Genomic DNA, 19,718 nt, shown 5'->3' with positions numbered 1-19,718 from the left:
CAACCATAAGCCTATTCCTAGGAATATCTCTAACAGAGCGGTGACGAAGGCAACCGAGTTTGGAGCTTGTTACAATCCCAGATACCTATGATCAAACCAGAGAAAGAGAAAGAGAAGAAGAAAAGAAGAGAGAGAGGCAAGATCTAGATACTCCCAAGAGAGGGGAATAACCTGCAATCAGACCAGAATAATCCGCCGCAGGCTAGACCCTAATATTTATATATTAGAAACAAATAGACAGGTACAAAAATACCCTTAAACATCTAGTCATCCCTAATACAGAGACAGGGATCGATAGGACATAATTGCCCCTACCGCCCCGGTCACTGATTAAACTAACGCCTCAATCTTAACACTCCCCCTCAAGCTGGAGCATATACATCACCCATGCTCAACTTGGTACCATTACAAAAACTAGGAGCAAATAGCGACTTAGTGAACATGTCTGTCAACTGATCTGAGTAAGGAACAAATGGGATCTTGACCAACTTCTTCAGAACAGCATCACGAACAAAGTGGAAGTCCACCTCGATGTGCTTGGTCCTCTCATGGAAGACCGGGTTACTAGCAATGTACACAGCAGCTTGGTTGTCACAATACATCTTCATAGGCTTGGTTACTGAAAAACCCAACTCCAGAAATAACAACCATATCCATATCAACTCAACAGTGGTGTGAGCCATAGCTCTGCATTTTGCTTCAACACTAGACAAGGCAATGGTAGTCTGTTTCTTACTTCGCCATGTAATCAGATTACCTCCAACAAATGTGCAATACCCTGTAATGGACCTACGATCACTAGCAGAGCCGGCCCAATCAGCATTAGAGTAGCCAACTAGTTCCATATGCCAACTAGGACGATAGATCTGTTCTTTTCCAGGAGCACCCTTTAAATATCGAAAAACACGAACAACAGCGTCCCAATGAGCTTTCAGACGAGACTGCATGAACTGACTAAGGACCCTAAACAGCATAAGAAATGTCAGGTCGTGTGACAGTAAGATATATCAACTTACCAACCAAACCCCTGTACTGATGCACATCCTTGAGAGGTTCGCCGTCACTAACACCAAACTTTTGGTGAGGATCCATAGGGATATCTACAGGCCTGGATGCAAGCATACCAGTATCAGATAAAAGGTCTAGCACATACTTCCTTTGAGACAAACTGATCCCCTTCTTACATCAAACCACTTCAATCCCAAGGAAATATTGAAGCTAACCTAAGTCCTTAGTCTGAAAGTGCTGTTGTAGGTAGTTCTTCACTTCAGAGATTCCTGCCTCATCATTACCAGTAAGAATAATATCATCCACATAAACAACCCAGACAACCAGCTTATTACTTCTACAACGGACAAAGACAAAGAGATCAGAGTAACACTGAGAAAATCCATAAGTTACTATGGTAGTACTGAACTTGTCAAACCATGGCCAAGGGAACTGTTTAAGTCCATAAATAGCCTTGTGTAAACGACACACACGGCCTCTATTCTCCCCCTGAGCAACATAACTAGGAGGTTGCTCCATATACACCTCTTCCTGTAGATCACCATATACGAAGGCATTCTTGATGTCCAACTGAAACAATGGCCAATCAAAGTTGACAGCAAGAGAAATAAGTAGGCGAACAGAATTCAGCCTAGCAACTGGGGAGAATGTCTCAAAAGAATCAACCCCATATGTTTGAGTATATCTCTTGGCAACCAGATGGGCTTTCAACCACTCAACAGAGCCATCAGAATGATACTTAATGGTGTAAACCCAGCAACACTTCACCAAGTCCTTACCCGGAGGTAAATCTACCAGACTCTAGGTAGCACGAATCAAGAGAGCATCCATTTGAGATCAGGGAATGGTGTTAGTAGAAAGAGACATCCATGGCCATCCAGGGTTACGCAAGGCGTCAATATGAGATCGGGGAATGGTTTTAGTAGAAAGAGACAGGGCAAGACCATGGATGGTTGATGGGAGATGAGAGAAGGAAACAAAGTTATCAATAACATACACAGCCATAGATTTTTATGTGTAAGTGCGTATACCTTTACGTTGAGCAATTGGTAAGTCATCAAGCATAGGAGGAAGAGGAGCTTCACCATAGGAAGGCGGCAATGGAGGGAGCAAATCATCTGGAGTATTGGTATCAGCACTAGGCTGTCCAAGCATCTTCTTGTGCTGATAAACCTATAGGGGAGGCGTGTCGCTGGCACTAGGAACATCTGGAAAAGGAATGAGAGCTGGGATGGGTGGAGGAGTTGGAGAGTTCCACTCCATCCCAGACTGAGACACCTGAGGAGAAAAGAATGATGTGCCTTTAGAAAAAGTCACATCAGCACTAACAAATTGTCGGTGAGTAACAAGATCACAGCACTTGTACCCTTTCTGAGTACGTGAATAACCCAAAAAAATGCACTTATTGGACCGAGGAGATAATTTATCTGTTTGTGCATGCAAATTTTGAACAAAACACACACACCCAAAGACACGAGGAGGAATAGGAAAACTCTGTAGATTAGGGAACATAATAGAAAAGGGAGACCTATCAGAAAGAATCGAGGAAGGCATGCGATTAATCAAGTGACATGCAGCTAAAACCCCATCACACCAAAAATTTTTTGGAACATGCATATGTATCATAATAGCTCGAGTTACCTCAAGAAGATGCCGATTTTTGCGCTCAGCTACCCCATTTTGCTGTGGGGTATAAGCACAACTAGTTTGGTGTATCATCCCATGATTGGCACAAAAATCAGAAATATCATTTTGGGCATACGCATTATCAGATCAAAAAATCTTAGTTAAAATGCCAAACTGAGTTTTTATTTCATTATAAAAATTCTGAAATACAAATAAAAAATCAGATCGTTCCTTTAGCAGATACAGCCATGTAAAACGAAAAATGATCATCCACAAAGGTCATAAAATATCGAAATCCAGACCTATTGCTGACTCTGCAAGAACCCCAAACATCAGAATGGACTAAAGAAAATAAAGAGGAACTACGAGACACAAAGCGAGATGGGAAGGACACACAGTGATGCTTTTCCAACTCACAGGCTTTACACTCTAACTTGAGCACAGACTTAAAACTAGGAAATAAAAGTTTCAACCTAGACAAAGACAAGTGTCCTAAATGGCAGTGTCATTGGAAAGGAGTCACATCCCCAACAGCAGTAACAATAGCAGAAGTAGGAGTGCCACAGTTGAGATAATACAAACCATCTTTTTCACGCCCTCCACCAATCGTCTTCCTTGTGTGAAGATCCTGAAAAACACAATAAGAAGGAAAGAAGGTTACTGAGCAATTTAATAACCTGGTTAACTGACTTATAGAGAGGAGGTTTAATGGAAATTGGGGAACATACGACACGGAGGACAAATTAAGGGAGGATGCAGGTGAGATAGTACCATAACCTAAAACCGAATAACAGATGTAGAGGTGATACTAGGAGAAAACGACTTAAACAGTGATGACTTACCAGTCATATGAGCAGAGGCACCTGAATCAATGATCCAGGGGGTAGAAGTAGTGGTAAGAAGGGTTGAGGTACCTGCATGAGCCAAGGTAGCAGCGGATGTAGACGCACCATTGGATGTATTAGAAGATGCCTCAAGAGTCTGCAAGCGCCTAAGTAATTGATTAATGTCACCACGTAGACTAGTAGACAAATCTCCTGAGGAAGTTCTCGGTTTAGTATCAATGGGAGACACGGTGTCAACATCATCATCTAACACAGCATGATTGGCTAACTAGGTTGCCCACTCTAGCTTGCCCAGCTTTGCCCAGCAAGTCTACAGTATGGTTGGACTTCCCACAGTAAGTGCACTGGCGAGATGACCGATCAGACGGCTGTCCACTAGAACCTCAACCAGTAGACCCACGACCTACCTCACGACCACGACCACATCCACGGTTGGCAAAGAAGGTTGAATTGTCTTTGGAGCACTGATCAGGTTTGGTGGAAGATGTAATACACAGAAATCATGAATGTGTCATTCAGTGTAAGGATAGTATCACCTGCAAGTAGATGACCCTTCACTGCCTTTAAGTCATTATTCAAGCCAGCCAGAAATTTAGAGACAAAATTCATTACGTTGAGCCTTCAATTTATCAATGTCTGTGGTCAAGGGCTGGAAGACATTAAGTTCTTCAACCATTCTCCTGAAAGCACTACAATACTCTGGAAGAGACTTGTCAAACTGGCGAAACTGGAACAGCTTCTCATAGATATCATAGACAGTTGTCACGGCGTCAAATCGATCCAAGGCGGTGGAGGGGTGGCTAATCGATTTGGCGATGAATCACCCGTTATGGCGTTGCCATGGCAGTCAAATCGCCCATATGTTCTTTTTTATTTTTCCTATTTTCTAAAGTTATTTAGTATGCTTTTTTTTTATTTTTTCTATTTTCTAAAGTTATTTAGCATGCTACAAGCCTACAATATATACCATATAACATATAAAACCAAAATTAAGCAACATCAAATCATAAAAAATCAACATAGCCCTATCAAAATCACCCTGTATTTTACAAAAAATCGACCGCCTAGTGAATCAGGCGTACCTGGCGTCCATAGCGGTGCCATAGCGATGCCTATCAACCAATGGCGACCGCCATTTGTGAGTCACGTAAATCGTAGCACTGCCATGAACTTCATTTTTAGCCAGGACGCCAAATCGCCACCTTGGCGACGCCATGACAACTTTGATCATAGATACGGGTCATATTCTTTTCCTGAGAATATGTTTCCTTCAAATTATTCCACACACCTTTTGCAGCAGTGTGGAACATGACATTGGCAGCAACATCTGGTTCCATACTATTCCACAACCAGATTACGATCAAAGCATTTTCCTTCATCCATTCGTTATAACCTTTATCAGACGATGGTAGAGGATCAGAGGTAGTTTACTGAAGTTTATCTCTGCCCATAAGATATACCTTTATAGACTGAGCCCAAAGTAGGTAATTTGAACTTCCTTTGAGCTTGATGGAGGTAATCTGGACATTCACATTGTCCGAGGCAAATGTAGTAGTTGCAGGGGTAGTAGACTTGGTCTCAGCCATGAGTAACCAAAAAAGAAGAACAAATAGGGTCGCAGAGAGAACAATAAAAGAAAACACACTAGAACCACAGCGACAAGGGAGATCAGCGACCCTGCTAAAATCAAGTAGGGCAGAGAAGTTGGTGGTTGCGATCTAAGGTCTTCAATCTTCACTTCAGCACTAGTATATCACGATCCATAAATAAAATAAATCACTCCATGTGATTTAATCCATAGTAGATGCAGCAGTAGGCAGCTGCACACCAGAAGGGTTCAGTAAAAAAGCAAGATCAGCAAAGAGTGAATCTGGAAAACCAAAATTGATCACAAAGGCTCTGTACCATGTTACAATCCCAGATACCTATGATCAAACCATAGAAAGAGAAAGAGAAGAAGAAAAAAAGAGAAAGAGGAATAACCTGCAATTAGATTAGAATAATCTGCCTCAGGCTAGACCCTAATATTTATATATTAGAAACAAATAAACAGGTACAAAAATACCCTTAAACATCTAGTCAGCCTTAATACAGAGACAGGGATTGATAGGACAAAATTGCCCCTGTCGCTGATTGAGCTAACGCCTTAATCTTAACAGAGCTGACATCAAAGTAGATGGTTTTTCAAATCTTATCATAAGATCAAGAGTTGGAAGTCCATCTACAAAGATTCTGCTCCATCCAAAGATGGGAGATGGTATAGCAGAAGGTGAGATTTCTAGCCGTGTCGCAGATGGAAGATTCGTCAAACATCATGTTGACCCATATCCATTCTCAGCTCAAAGGGAGAGGGCTTCTATTGGAGGACCAATACTATTTAAGAACCTTTTTCCAGATGGAAGAGGAAAAAAGCATGAGAAGAAAAGGTGGTTAGAGTCTTCGGTGCCATCCCAACAAAGACAATAGGAAGGGGGACTGGAATGTGCCTAGAGATGAGGATTGTGTGGGGAGACAGTCCAAGATTGCGCGCCAGGAAGTGAAGCTATGGCGGGGGATATGGCCTTTGAACTAGAAAATATAGTGCCAAGGGATGGTGGGTCAGATCATACGAGAGTGGTTCCAACTTCCAAGCAAAGGCAATAGAAAAGGTCCCTAAGGGGGAGGGGAGCCAACAAATTTTATCCTCTCTTACACAATGACCCGGGGGGATAGGTGGAAGGGAGGACCAGAGATCAGAGAGAAAGAGACGAAATGGTAGGGGTCTAGGAGCCAGAGGAGTTTATGGTGTCGACAGTGGCCAATCTAGGGATACCCGGGGCATAAATTATACAACGAGAGATCAATTGGGAGAGGATGCCAGAGGGATGCCAAGGGTCAAGCCATAGGGAGGTCAAGGATCAATTGCCAATGGAGTAGGAAATGGAAGAGAAAGAGCCAAGGGTCTAGATTTTAGAATGGCACGCAAATCCAATAGGAATCATGGGAGGGGAAAGCAGTCCAAATGGAGTCTTGTTTGAGGGGGTGGGAATAGACCCAGGAGACCCAGATGCTCTTGCGCTTAGTGGCGATCTTCCAAATGAGCTTAAGGATGGAAGCAGAGATGACATCCGGGATTCTACGAAGGCTAAGTCCACCCTCATATTTGGGAAGACAGACTTTGCCCCAACAGACAGGCCTGAGGAAGCCAAATGAGTCAACCCCTTTCCAAAGGAAGGAGAGAGAAGGTTGCTGATAGTCTTGGAGGTGGACGAGGGGAGGAAGAAGACTCTGGTCTAGTAGAGATATAAAGATTGGAGGGCAGATCTGATGAGGACTAGACGACCGGCGTAGGATAGGAGCTTTCCTTTCCAAAGCTAGAGCCTTTTCCGGCTTTGAACAATCAGGGGGGAGCAATGATGGGTGGAGAGCCTAGAAGAAATGAGAGGAAGACCCAGGAACTTGACTGGAAGGAAACCTTGGGAGAGGCCAGTAAGAAGGAGAAGCCTAGCTTGGTCAGAGGGGGTGAAGAGATTAGATTTGAGGAGATTGGTACGGAGGCCCAAAAGGGATTCCAAGACGCGAAGAGAGGGCATGATAGAGGAGATAGGAGAATGGTCAGTCTTAGAGAAGATCATGAGATCGATAGAAAAGGTGAGGTGGGTGAGCATAAAGGATTTGCATTTAGTTAGCTACTATTTTGTCATAGTTTCTATTTCCTTGTGCTAGTTTTAGTTGCTAAGCAGCAACATAGGAGTTTCTATTTGATGTTATGACAAATTAGATCTTACAGGAATTTTCTATTTTTAAGTTGTAAGGTACTTGGTAGGAATAACTTTCTATTTTGTAACCTATCTTCTTATTTTATAAATACAGGCAGAGGGCTACTACAGCCCACAATTTAGGCATTCAAGCTTGCTGTAAAAATGTGTGTAATACAGCCATAAGGGTATAAGGGTAAGTTAGTCCATAGGGACATAATTGTACTTGTACCTGACTCACTCATTATAAATAAAGACTGGTCTGTCAACTAGACAGCCCAATTCATTCCTCATAATCAATCATGGTATCAGAGCCAAGATCCAAATCCTAGAACCCTCACCTCTCTCGCTTTCTCGACCTTGGAATCAGTGCCTCAATCCCTCTCGCGCTCTCTCTCACCTCTTTCTCTCTCAGTGGTGCTTCCCGAAAACTACCGAGAGCTTCTTTAGTCCTCTTCTCCTTTTCCTGGCTCTCAGATCTCCTCTCCTAATGATCTGAGAGACCTAGCCCTTTTTACCTATACCGATTTTAGGTTTTTCACCCTAATCAATTTTTTTTATGCTAGGGTTTTGTCTTCCTTGCTTTTTGCATCAATTTATGTTGATGATGTCTTCTTCTGTTGCTTTTCACCTCCTATATGGCTTGTCCTAGCCATTTTTCCATCTCAGGACACCTCCCAGAGAAAAATCAATTAATCAAAGTTTTCCCTTTATCGATTTTTGGTTTTCAGGGTTTTTTCCCTGCTTCTTGGCATTGTTGCTGCCTGTGATTTGTGTCACAGGGCTGTGTGGCTTATTGTAGTCATCCTACTTCATCCCTGCACAATCCTTTTGTTGTTACACCATGTCAGAAATTACTAATGCAGTAACCGGACCAGAAGTGGTGAGCCTTGGAATGCATCACTCTTTCCCATCATTCCCTGTCAACAATCTTTGCCTTGATGGGAGAAATTACTTGATGTGATCCTGTTCCTGTTATCTTTCCATCAATGCTCATGGATATGTTGGTTATCTGACAGGAAAGAGGGTACAGCCTACTACTGCAGGCCCATCCCAGCATAAGTGGAGTTCTGATGACTCATTGGTGATGTCTTTTCTTTTCTTCTGAGCTCTATGCAATCATAGATTGCTCGTGGTTACCTTCTCTTGGATACTGCTGCCAAGATCTGGAAGACTGTCACATATTCTCAGCTAGGGAATGCTGCCCAAGTGTGTGATTTGCGTAAACGTCTCCATGACACCAAGCAGAAGAATCTCAGCTTGTTCTAGTATTATACTGAGTTACGCACATTATGGCAGGAATTTGATTTTTATGATACCTATCAACCTAAATGTACTAATGATACTACCAGCTACAGGAAACAACAGGATAAATTTTGTGTCTGACTTATCAAAAAAAAAAATCATGTCTATGACTTCTTGTCTGGGCTGAATGTTGAGTACAATCAGATTCAGGCCCAAGTGCTTAGCCATGATCCTTTCCCCACCCTGGAGCAATCCACTTCATTGGTTCAGTTAGAGGGCTGCCGCCAGGGTACTATGTTACCACCATCTTCTACTACTAGATCGATCAGCTTTATTTTCTTGGACTTATCCTCCATCCAACACTGGTACTACCTGTCTCACCGATCACTCCACTTCTGGAAAGGAACCTGCTCGATGTGACTATTATGGGAAGGAGCATCACACCAAGGAATTCTACTAGAAATTGTATGGTTGTCCCGCATCCTCCACCAAGGCAGTGGTCACGGCAAGCCTTCCTAGGCTGCTAATCATACGGAGATGTCAGACCTTGTGCATGTGCTCCGTATGCTGTCTATGACTCGTCCTTTCACTGCACCTACCACTGCCTCCACGACCACTCTGATCCTATGAACCCCAGGTATTGCTTTTGGTGGTCATTGTGCGTCGGTTGTCAGTTTGTCACTCATCCTTAGATAATTAACTTCGGTGTCGTTGATCATATCCATATGACTGGTTTATCAAGTCTGTTTTTAAGGTTGCTGATGGTTTCCTCTCCTATGTGTCTGGAAATGGTTCAATCCACTATTCACCTACCTTACCTTTAGCATATGTTCTGTATGTTCCAGATTTTTCCACTAGCGTTCTCTCCATCAGTCATCTTACCACTGACGAATTGTAAAGTGACATTTGTACTTCTCACTGTGTTTTGAGGATCTAGTAATTAAGAAACGATTGGCTGTGGTAGGCTGCATGGTGGTCTATATTTGCTAGACAATGATACTGGGACTTCTTCAGTTGGTTAGGCTCATCAAACTGATTCTCCTTCCACTTCTGCAGCTGAGTTACATCTCTGGCATAGACATTTAGGCCATCCGCCAGTTGGCTTCTTAACCAGGATTTTCCCCACTTTATTTCATAATTGCACTAACCAAGATTTTTTTGTGATGCCTGTGTTTTGGCAAAGCAAACCCGATCATTTTATTCCAGTATTAATAAAAGAAGTCCTTTCCCTTAATGTTAGTACATTCTGATGTATAGGGCCTCGTCCAAGTTAATTCCATTTATGGGAATTGCTGGTTTATGACCTTTATTGATTGCCATACAAGGGATACATGGTTATATTTGATGTGCCATAAGAGTGAAGTATTCCATTGTTTCCAACTCTTTCATTGTATGGTCCTCACACAATTTGATGCCACTATCAAGATCCTACAGAATGATAATGGTGCAGAGTATAAGGAAGGTTCTTTCCAGTCTTACCTTGCTGCCCATGGGATCATTCATCAAACAAGTTGTGTTGATAACTGCCTCAAAACGGTGTTGTTGAGCTTAAGAACAGATATCTCCTCCAAGTGGCCCGTGCTCTTCTCTTTGAGATGAATGTTCCTCCTCAGCATTGGGGTGATGCTATTCAGACTGCTGCATATCTTATTAACCAGATGCCTACTCGGGTCCTTGATTTCCGCGATCCTACTGCTATTCTACAGGGTTCCTCTACATTTCTCATTCCCCCCAAGGTATTTGGTTGTATTTGTTTTGTCCAGAATCACCATACCCATGGAAAGTTGGGACCCCAGGGTCTCAAGTGCGTGTTCATTGGCTACTCTGCTACCCAGAAAGGGTACCAGTGCTACCATCTGCCTTCTCATCGACTTCTTGTGTCTATGGATGATGTGTTCCATGAGTCTGCTGCATACTACTCTCCGACATCATTTCGTGGTGGGGAGGGGGATTCCTTGTCTTTTGATGAAGATTCCTTTAATAGCTCCTCTCTTTGAGATTGCTCCTATTCGGGGGAGCACCAGTTCAGCCTATACCAACCCTTCCCATGAAAGTTTATGTCGGTCAGAATCATGAAGAAAAAATAGACACCACCACAGTGGCACCACCCAGCCAACTGCCATCTATTGATCCAGGTTCTATCCCTCTCTCTGGTAATGCTCCTTATGACAGTCCTGTTGTTTCTGATTCACTTTTTGGCCCTTCACTTGATCTCCCTATTGCTGTTTGGAACGGAACAAGATCTTGTACACAATACCCTATTGCTAAGGTGGTGTTGTATAATTTCCTTTCCCCTTCATATTGAGTTTTGGTGTCCTCTACTCCTCTTTGTCTTCTGTTTCCATTCCTCAGCATTGGCAAGACGCTATCAAAGAGCCACGGTGGAAGGTAGCCATGGATGATGAGATGCAACCTTTGAAAAAGAATGGCATTTGGGACTTGGTATCTCTTCCTCCACAGAAAAGGACAGTGAGCTGCAACTAGGTCTTTACTGTGAAGCAGAACATGGATGGGATTGTAGAAAGGTACAATACAAGCTGGTTGCTGGAGGATTTACTCAGGCCTATGGCCTAGACTACCAGGAGACGTTTGATCCTATGCCAAAATGAAAACCATCCATGTCATCCTTTCTTATGCAGTGAATTTTAATTGGGATTTGCAACAACTGGACGTCAAGAATGGCTTCCTCCATGCTGAGTTGACAGAGGAAGTGTATACGGACATTCTTCCTGGTTCTCGTGCCCAAGGACCAAGGGGAAGGTTTGTAAGCTCTAGTGGGCTTTATATGGGTATAAGCAGTCTCCATGTGCCAGGTTTTGAAGATTCCACAAAGCTATGGTGTCTATAGGTTACACCTAAAGCAATGTTGTTCACCCTGCCTTTAGCTTGTATTCTTCCTGAGTTGGGAAGCAAGAACAAGTCTCTCTCTTTTTTGGGGTGGGAGTAGCAGAGCAGCCAGAATGAGCCAAACCAAATGATTAGTCTGTGCAAATATATTTTCTTGTCTACAAGTTTTTTAATTGTGAAGTTTTTAAACTGGAAACTAGACTTACATCACGATATCTTTTTCTTCCTTCAGCACTCGGCATCCATTCCCATGATTGACTCAGCTCAATATCATCCAGGGACTGGGGCAGCTTTTCCCTTTCAGTGATTTAGGCGCAAGCGGGTGATCTCTTAATGAGAGTGGGTAGATGCTGTGTTTTCTTTATTTAGTTCATTTCGGTCATTATCATAATTATCCAAGTCCCTCTCCTTGGTTTTGCTCATGTTTATTTCAATGTGCTTCCTAAACTTATACGTCAGAAAACGCAAGTATAGCTTCTCTCATCTTTAATCCTAGATCTCTTTCTCATGATCTCATCCTTATTTAAGTAAGATACTTGCAAATTCATTTAAAAGATTGTTATAATTAGGGTTTTGGTTTGGAAGCTTTGCTAATTTATATTTAAGTTTTCTTTTATGCGAATTTTTTATTTAAGCTTTGTTAATTTTATTTAAGTTTGCTTGCTAAAGACTGTATCTTCTCAGGCAAAACAGATATGCATGGAGGAAGAACTCAGAAAAAACATAAGACGATTATCATCAAGCGATTTGGTTCCAAGATCGCCATCCTCATAGTGTACATTGATGACATTGTGGTCACTAGGAATGACACGGAGGAAATTTCTCAAAGTCGTACGAGGGTCAGGAGTTCAAGATGGACCTAGGTAAGCTACGGTACTTCCTTGGTATTGAGGTTGCTTGTTCATCCAAGGGTATTTTCCTATCCCAGAGGAAGTATACTCTTGGTCTTGTGGAGCAAGAAGCAACCAGTGGTATATAGATGTGCAAAACCAAAGTACTGACCAATGGCACAAAGTGTCTGTGAGCTTATATGGCTCAAGGTGTTACTTTCTAATCTAGGGGTGACTGTTGAAGGGCCTATGAGACTCTATTGCGATAACAAGGCAACAATTAGTATAGCTCAAAACCCAGTCTAAGCATGACAAGACCAAGCATATTGAGATTGATAAACACTTCATCAAAGAAAAGCTCGAGCAGGGCTCAATTTGTATTCCTTTTTTTCACCTCTAAAAATCAGTTAGCTGATGTGTTCACAGATGGTTAAAAACTTAAAATAGTAAGGCGTTTCATCCTATTGTTTGCAAGTTAGGCATGAGAGATATATACACACCAACTTGAGGGGGAGAGTTAATCTCTAGATTCATTGTATGTGTCTCGTTTCATTGTGTGTATGTGAGGATAAGGACTGTGACTCATCCTTACCTAACATACCTAAATCGCAATTCCTTCTCTCCTCTATAAATAAAGACGGCCTCTATCATTCTAGATAAGCCAAATCACTCTCCCATTTACTGTTTCCCAATTGTATGCTTTAAAATTTCTAAAAGCAAAAGCATAATTAATATTTTTGGGCTTACAAGCATAACATCAATAAAAGAAGAAGAAATTAATAAAAACCTAATGTAAATGGAGAAAAATACAATATCACCACTCAGGATAAGATGTCCTGCTGGAAGGTTGAAAAATTACCACCCAAACCCTCCCCCCATCCCCCGCCCCAAAATAAATAAATAAATAATGAAAAGAAAAATACTTTACCTCTTTGGTTGTTAGTATATTTGCACCCTTGATATCCCGATGAATTACCCCTTGCTCATGTAGATAAACTAAGCCTTCCAAAACCTGCAGTTCAAGAAATATGAACACTGAGGAAATCAAAGTGAAACCAGGAAATGCAAAATAAAAATGCATAAACCCATCTCTCAGCCTCTTGCCATATGTTAAATTATGAGAGGATCAAGACTATTCTCAACTCATTATTAGGTGAGTTCCATCCAATAGATTGGATAAACAACATTAGGAATGGACAGAAGATTGCAAGGTTTTTCTTTTTTTTAGGGTAATTTACAGCACCACCCACTGGACAATACCACAATTATAAGACCACCCCCTCTGTTTCACCAAATTACACTCAGGCCCCCTACCATCAATCATTGTTAAGGAATGCTATGAAATGACGCTTTTACCCTTATGAATAAAACACTGATAAGTTATCCATTTTCATTATCCCAAAAATACCCCTCTTTACCATTTTACCATTTCATTCTCCTTCTCTCCATACTGCGACCAAGGGTTCAGACGAGTTCTAGCTGAGCCGAGTGCTGCTATTCAACGCTCAGCCCACCTCCTCCTTCCTCTCCTCTCTTCACTATCTCCTCCTCTTTCTTCCCTTATCACTGATACAATGTCAGCCTCCACCATTGCTCCTATGACCAATCATCTCTGCCTTCCCAACTACATCCTCTTCACCTCCTCGGCTAAAATGCTTGCACTATTCTCCCACTTCCCCACTGTTGCCCACAAAGGGGCTTCTGATGATCTCGATCCCAATTTCAACATCCCTGGTTTGGCTCCCTTATCAAAATCTTGACTTCCTCCACCTCTCTTTTGACTTAACTCATATTTTTACAAGACTTGTGGTTTCAAATGGTCGAGGGCTCATCAAGGCCACAGGGATTTTAACAAACACCTTTCAAGGATTGGAGCTAGAGACCCTTGCGGCAGTCAACAATGGCAAAGTCTTAAGTGGGCTCCCACCAATGCTTGCAATCGGTCCATTGGAACCATATGAGTATGGACAAGGACCTTGGCTTTCATGGCTAGACGTCCAACCTGCGGGGTCTGTGGTGTATGTAAGCTTCGGGAGCTGAACGGCTTAATCCAAGGATCAAATCAGAGAGTTAGGTGATGGTTCCAATGAAGGAGAGGCTGGAGTTGACAATAGCAGTTCCCGCCTGATGAGAAGAAACACAGTGGTCGCTGCGAGGTCGTCGCCCGTTGCCATCCATCGCCGTCAATCGCCGATGTCGATGCCGCTGCTCTAAACGATCGTTGGTGGTCTAAATCCCACGATTTGGGAGAATGGTAATTAGGTCTTGGAATGGGTGAAAGAAATAGTAACTTAATACAAGGGTATTTTAGGTACTTCATATTTAATAAGGGCATTTTGGTATTTAAAATAAAATATAATTGTTGACATCATCATATAAGGTATATTCCTTAACAGTGACTGACAATCTGACAGTAGGGGGTCTGAGTATAATTTGGTGAAACAGAGGGAGTGGTCTTATAATTGTGACATTCTCCAGGGGGTGGCACCTGTAAATTACCCTTTTTTTTAACATTCATTTGTATGGCCAAAGAACGATCGATATTGTTTCCATAAGTTCTAAAGAGAAACACTAAAGATCAAACGAATAAAAATCATCCAATCATACATATTTTTACATGCATGTTTAGGTCCTAAACCCTTGAATGTGAGACATGTTGCATGTTAGGGGTGAGGTGCCCCAATCTCTGAATATGTTTGGTAGCCCCAAATAGAAATGCATGCTTATATGCAAACCTGAGCAATGTAAACGGCAACTAGTGACTCTGGAAATGGTCCAAATTTGTTTGGTTTGATAATGTTTGCAAGAGAGCCATTTTCCACATACCTACATAAAAGAATTCAACATTTAACAATGTTCAAATTTGCAATGCAAAATTTTCTCTTATAAGTTTGTAAATACATTACAAAACTCAACCCAAATCACTCAGTCTTAATCAAACTACTCGAGGATAGTGAGGAAAGTAAAAGAGCACTTACTCAAGAATTATGTGCAAGTGCGTTTTTGTCTTCAAAGACCCAAGATACTTCACAATATTTTTATGGTTCAAATTCTGCCAAATTACAAAATTAACTATATAATGATTAGAATCTGTAAAGCATTGGTTAAAGGTTAAATTACACCTGAGGTTCCTGACATTTAGGCTATCAACAGCTAGGTTCCTAAAGTTTTCATATATTATGTTGGGGCTGCCTCAAACATTAACGGTGTTAGCCCAGTCTAAATGTTAGTCCTTTCACAAAAATTCCCTTGATTTAAAGAACTCTTAATGTAGCACAAATCCTCTCCACCCCAAATTTCAGAAAACCAGCAACAGTCCAGAATCGCAGACAGGGATAATAGTTCAGATTTCAATAGAAAATGGAGATCAATCAATCAGAATTCTGACTGTACTAATAAGCTGGTCGAAGTAATGGAACAGAATATCAAAATTCCAAGTTAATCTAATCGAGGAAAGTGATGGTAATGAAGAGACCTACTGGTAGTAGGATGACCCCAATTCTGAGTAATTGTAGGCTGAACCAAAAGATATCAAACAGTAATAACCCAGGTTCAGATTGCTGAATAAACAGAAAATAAGTTCCAGCAATAATGTCAAGAGTATTGATCTGAAATTAGAGTTGAAATCAGAAACTGAAGTTTTCAGGAATCACACCTCAGGCTACGATTACTGAAACCAACAGCAAAATTAAATCTTTATTCAACATTTAGATGAAATCCATAACAGAAACTAGGATAGAAGTACGCCAGAAATCATCCAACAGATCAGGTAGTAAGTAATCTTGGACAAATCAGAAACTAGAAAAATAAGGATACGCAGAGCATAGTATCAGAGAAACTTAATGGGTAAGAAGAACATGCAAAACAGGCAGGATAGGACCTAGGAATCACCACCAACCTACAGAATCACCACTGTAGGGCTAGAAAAGAATCACAACAGCATGTTGAATATGCTTTGCTATTTCATTTTTTTTTTTTTTTTTTTCCAGCTTTTACTTGTGATTTTATTTTAGTTTGCTACTACAAAAAAAAGTTACAAAGTGGGTTGTTTCCATTCTTAGGGAGTTGAAAAGTGGGTCATTTAGGGGCCTGGTTCTGTAGGGAGTCCATTCTGTTGCAGTAAGTATTTGTAGCCGGCTGTCTCTAGTGGAGAAAGGAGGAATAAAATTCTTTTTTATAAAATAAAACTGTAGCAAAGGGTTTCACTTCCAGATGTGGGAGTTTTTTTCTTGGCATTACTTCTCTTCTTACTGTAGCTCTCATCATTCATTATCAGAGCCAATCATTCTTCAGACTGTGCAGTGACGAGATGGTGGAGGCAACTAGGGGATAAGAAGCCAAAAAGCTTGAACTGATGCAATCCCAGGTTCAAGAACCACGATTAGGGGTCTCTATGGGCCCACCTAATCAATAAGAAATCAAATAATAAGGACCAATGGAAATTATGTAAATACGGTGAACAGTTGATGTCCCTTCTGGATAAATAATAGAATCAAAAATTAATTGGACGCAAGAGTTTAAAGGTAGGGGAATAAAACACATTAACTCAAGACATATGGGCTGCTGAGTAATTTTCATTAGTAGTACTTACTTGCAATTAACAAAAGGACTCATACCGTTCCTCACAATAGCCTAGACCAGGAAGAAAACAAAAATTGTTATAGAGCAGTACAAATCCTTCCTCGAAGAACTGATCGACCTGAAATTTCAGCTGTGTGAACACAACCCACAACTCTATTGAATGCAAGCGACCAGGAGCCAAGCAGGCCACAGAAATAGGCGCTAATTTATTCTGCAACTGGCCTTGACGGAAGAACAAGGAACAAAATTCAAACCTGTTGTAGGGCTTTCAGTTCAGATGGTATCTCAGTCTTAAAGGCTACAATCTTAGTTGCCCTAGGAGGAGATTTCAGAACCCAAAAGTTTGTGTTTGGGAGATTAATGATTGAGAGATATTGACCCTTCTATGGTTGAACACAATTAGAGCTGAAACAGAGTAACATAACAGGACAGCAAGAGAAAGAATGACTAGATAAAGAAATAAGAACAGAACAAGCAAGGAAGGAAGAAGAATACAGTAGATAGAAGGGGGACAGGTCAAATGAGAGGAGATCAATCGCAGAGGGAGGGATTTGCGCACCAGTTCTGGGCAGCACACGAGTTGCCGCCCCCTACTTGACTTGCTCATGAGCTGTAGCTTGCTCTCATGCAACCAAGCAAAGGCTGAGCTGATCTACGACCACTCTCTCCCGGTGGTCGAGCTGATCTACGACCAACCAAGAAACGGAATGAGCGGGACAACTGACCAACAGTCCCAACCAACAACAAGGTCCTACCCATAGCCTACTTCTGTCTGGCTGGTCCCTTCGCCGGGCTCATTGACTGTCTCATCTCAAGTCAAGGAAGCATCGATTCCCCACCCCAGGTGGAGAGTCCATTGAATCAGCTTCATTCATAGACAGGAATCGAAGAACCAAAGCACAGGTGGAAGATTATCTCTGAGCAACCATCCTAAAAGAAGAAGGCAGGAAGCCCTGCACTTTCTGAAATTTAAATCCAAAATCCAAATCTCAATCATTGGGTACAGCCAAGTATATCAAAGAAAAACAACTACTAATCCTAATCCTAATCCCATGTTTTAAAGTATCTCCGATACGATACGGTTACCCTCCGATACGTATCTTAAATTTAGCCAACCAAAACGGCAACCGATACCAATACTTTAATCTTTGATCCTTAGCGTATCTCCGATACGATAAGATACCCTCTGACACATATCTTTAATTTATCCGACCGATACGGTGACGAATACCGATACTTTAATCCTTGCCTAATCCTATCTTGAAACTGAAATAGAGTTCAACTCTATCTTGGACTCAAAACTGAAACAAACTAACGTAGAACTATACTTGAGTAGTAAACATAGTCCAAAATCTGCAACATCTTTTAATCAAAATATAATCGAAAGTCGAGATAATCTGAAACTGAAACAAATAGGTCTAGAACTAGGGTTGAGCGTAGGGAAACAAGAAGGATATCAGGTACTAACGTCCGAGTAAGGGTAATGACTCAAATCAGTAACTGAAATTAACAACTCAAACTGAAAACAGAGATAGAAATAATAGAGGTAACGGTACCATAAATCAATAAGCAAACATCCAAACAAATCCTAACTATCAATCCCAAAACTGGGACAGGAAAACTGGGTTAAAACAGAATCGGGCACATTGGAGGGAGATTTGTTATAAAAGCAGATTCACAGGTCTGATGGACCTGAAAATTGGATCGAACCTGCCTCTGTATGGGTATGAAACTCAATTTAAAAGATGGAGGAAATCAGGTGGCTGGGTTGGTCTATAGAGTAGTGGTTGGGGAACATCTTATCAAGAAAAAATTTAGAACAATATTTAGAAACAAAAGGAATTTGTGAGAAAATTGTTACCTTCAATTGGATGGAATAAGACTGAGAGATCTTGAAGAGCTTGTAGAGCAATAGAAAATCAAGAACATAAGCAACGAAGAACCACCCAGACTTCTCATCGATCGACTAGATCAAACACTAACCCCAACCATCTTGATCAAACACAAGAAGAACTTCATTGAAGAAGCAGAAGCTAAGCAACAAGTACTTTTCAAAACCATGGTTTCAAGGTAAGCCATTGAGCTGCTTTTATAATAGAGAATAGGAAAGAAGCGAGTCCATCTATTAGGCTTAGTTTGGTTATCAAGAAATGGATAGAAAAGAAAAGAAAATTTCCACAAAAAAATATATATATATTTTAATTTTTTCTTTTCTTTTATATCCATTTCTTGACAACAAAACTTAGCCTTAGGAAAGTTTCCAAAATAGAAAGTTTCCTAATCGATAATTGCTTGGTTACAAAGAATATTCTAAAAAATTGAAACAAATAAAAAAAAGGAAACTAATTGCTTGTGTCTTTTAAGAATAAAAAAAACTACTATTACAACTGAACCAACAGCTTAAATTAGACCAAACCTGGTTCACCCAACTGAACTGAACGAATAACAACGCATAAAAACAAATAGCAACTCTATAACAAAATCATGGCCTAGCCAATTCCTCCAAATTGTGGGCATAGGAGGCCTAGCTCTCTTCCTTTGAGAGTATGTCTTCAGTTCTGCATCACAAACTTTGGACTCAACTCTACTTGTTAAAAACGACTCTAAGATAAAGAAAAATTAAAAAATAAATAAATAAGAGCAAATTACATAAATCCCCAATTACTCCTACACCTATCGACATCAGAAACGGAGATCGGAAAATTGCAAGATAGCTCAGCCAAGCAAGAAACCAAACTCTAGGAGATCAAGAACCTGATTGCAATGATGGATCTCAAATACAAGAAGTTGGCCGCATCATTTGCAAGATCACACCAGGAGCAAAATGATTCATCTAAACACACCTTACAAGCTCACTTATTTGCAAGGACCAGTGCACACGAATTTCACTAAATTCAAATTTCTATGATTCGAGGGAGAAGATTCCCCTCCTGGGAAGATTCATCATGAGCGACAGTTTTTTTTTTTTTTTTTTTTTTTTTTTTTTTTTTTTTTTTTTT

The 19,718-nt window shown here is 41.0% G+C and overlaps 1 protein-coding gene across 1 annotated transcript in view; it reads right to left on the bottom strand.

Moving 5' to 3' along the window:
- Positions 1 to 2,776: 2,776 nt before the first annotated feature.
- Positions 2,777 to 19,718, bottom strand: part of LOC122071071 (MAP3K epsilon protein kinase 1-like) — a 25,756-nt gene continuing 8,814 nt past the window's right edge. The window contains exons 5-8 of the mRNA XM_042635341.1: positions 15,117 to 15,190; positions 14,874 to 14,964; positions 13,067 to 13,150; positions 2,777 to 3,262 (exon numbers count right to left, since the gene is read on the bottom strand). Of these exons, the coding sequence (XP_042491275.1) occupies positions 3,140 to 3,262; positions 13,067 to 13,150; positions 14,874 to 14,964; positions 15,117 to 15,190 (372 nt within the window). The 3' untranslated portion in view covers positions 2,777 to 3,139. The remainder of the gene's footprint in view (positions 3,263 to 13,066; positions 13,151 to 14,873; positions 14,965 to 15,116; positions 15,191 to 19,718) is intronic.

This window comes from Macadamia integrifolia, unplaced genomic scaffold (assembly GCF_013358625.1).
Source record: "Macadamia integrifolia cultivar HAES 741 unplaced genomic scaffold, SCU_Mint_v3 scaffold_187A, whole genome shotgun sequence".
Classification (NCBI taxonomy): Eukaryota; Viridiplantae; Streptophyta; class Magnoliopsida; order Proteales; family Proteaceae; genus Macadamia; species Macadamia integrifolia.
The sequence above is the reverse complement of the archived record's forward strand: the minus strand, read 5'-3'. Positions and strand labels throughout refer to the sequence as shown.